Below are 1,819 nucleotides of genomic sequence, written 5' to 3' on the forward strand. Positions count from 1 at the left end.
TTGGACCAACGTTGGTACTGACACGTAAAAATTAGCAATCGTGGTACCAATCTGCATGTAATGCCTAAATTGTGGTACTTCTGTGCAATTAACTCCTCCTGTGTGAAGCCCATGAGGCCATGACCATGAGACGAAACGGAAACGAGATCACATGCCGGACCGGACCTTCTCCTCTCTCCCTCTCTCCCTCTCTCCCTAGACGAGACGAGAAAGAAACAGCCAGTGCAGCTCAGCTGGGCCGCACGCCTGCGCCTGCTCGACACGTCTCATCGCATGCAGGCTCGCCACTGCGCTGCTCAGTACTACGTACAGTATATGTTAGGAGCACACCAAGGTTCAAGAAGCACACCAAGCTTGCAAGGAAGGGCCTCCCATTATCTCATCATCTGACCAGTTGACGCACGTACGGTGAGCCCCCTCCCCTCCCCTCTTGTTGGGGCTTCTTCTTCTTCTTCTTTCTTGTGTTTCTTTCTTGCTCATCTCTTCCAATCTGTAGCTTGGATCCATGAGCATGGGCATGGACTCCCCGCAGAAGAAGCTTGGCTCCATATCCATGGACGGCGGCAAGACGCCTCCTCTGCTGCTTGAGGTTGCGGCCCAGCTGGCCAAGAAGGCGATAGCCGCTTCTCCGTTCCCGGATGCACACCGGCTGGCCAGCGCTTGGGCGTTCGTCAGCGCCTGGTTCTTCCCCGTCTCCATCGCCTTCGGCTCCCTCATCGACCTTCTACTCTGCAGCAAGGTACGTAATAATTAACTACGACTCAGTTCCCACTTCCCATTTCCCAGTCGATCGACCATGCGCCAACTTCGTCTTCGTCTTCCTGCAGCTGGGGTGGTGCCATTTTCTGGAGCGCGAGTGGGACCGGCCCATAGACAGCGCCCTCTGGATCGGCCTGTGGTGCTGCCCCGCACTCCAGGCGGCCGTGGCGGCGCTCGCTCTGCTGCTCCCGTCCCGCCACCGCCGGATCCGCCGTGCCCTTGCCTACCTCGCCGTCTCGGTCGCCATCGTCGGCCATTCTTTGATGGCCAGCCTCGTCCCCCTTGTTGTCGCTGCCTACCCAGGGCCAGGGCTAGGATACCTCCTGCTCATCGTCTTGTTCGTCTGCGCCGCGGCGGCGCTGGCGCAGCTGCTCCCGTGCCTCTCCCTCCGGATCCGCCGTGCCCTCGCCCACCTCGCGCTCGCCATCGTCGGCCTCTGTATTTTGGCCAGCTTGGCCCTCGCCGCCGACACAGCATTCCTCATCCTCTTGATCGGCTACTCGGCGGTAATCTTCACCCTCGCGGTGGGTGACCTCCTCAGCTTCCTGGCCCTCCTCCTCGGAGGCGAGGAGGAGTAGCTGCTGATCGGCAAGCCGCGAGCTCCATATATCTCCATGGATCAGCTCATGAGGTACTCACGTACGTCCGACTGATGAGTAGTTGTACGTAGTAGTAACTTGATCATGGATCTCCTACCACTTAATCTGCCTAGTATTGGACCTTAATTTGATGTGGAATTAATTAGCCTGTACGTTGTCTGTGTGATGTGGAGCTTGCCTGGATTAGTATTGATGAACAAGCTATACATATATGGAGTCTTAATTTGATGTAGTATATATTGGACCTTTTCTCTGTATGCATGCCTAGCTTGCGGTATAATTGATGCTGGTGAAATCAGTTTATATCTATATATATGCATGCACACTCGTGTTGTATCTGGTGTTGAGCATTGTTTTTCATTCATTATGGAGACAACTCGAGTATAAATGTTGGCTTGGAATAACCAGTCCATCAGGGATGAGCTGAGGTCTCTCCTTAATTTCGATGTCTTGTTCATGTG

At 54.8% G+C, this 1,819-nt stretch overlaps 1 protein-coding gene across 1 annotated transcript; it reads left to right on the forward strand.

Annotated features, from left to right (window-relative positions):
• Positions 1-358: 358 nt before the first annotated feature.
• On the forward strand, positions 359-1,617 carry LOC119334239. Its single transcript, XM_037606870.1, has 3 exons — positions 359-408; positions 497-739; positions 828-1,617. Exons 2-3 carry the CDS (start codon positions 506-508, stop codon positions 1,335-1,337), a joined length of 744 nt encoding a protein of 247 aa, XP_037462767.1. The 5' UTR covers positions 359-408; positions 497-505; the 3' UTR covers positions 1,338-1,617.
• The last annotated feature ends 202 nt before the right edge of the window (positions 1,618-1,819 follow it).

Source organism: Triticum dicoccoides, chromosome 1A (assembly GCF_002162155.2).
Source record: "Triticum dicoccoides isolate Atlit2015 ecotype Zavitan chromosome 1A, WEW_v2.0, whole genome shotgun sequence".
Classification (NCBI taxonomy): Eukaryota; Viridiplantae; Streptophyta; class Magnoliopsida; order Poales; family Poaceae; genus Triticum; species Triticum dicoccoides.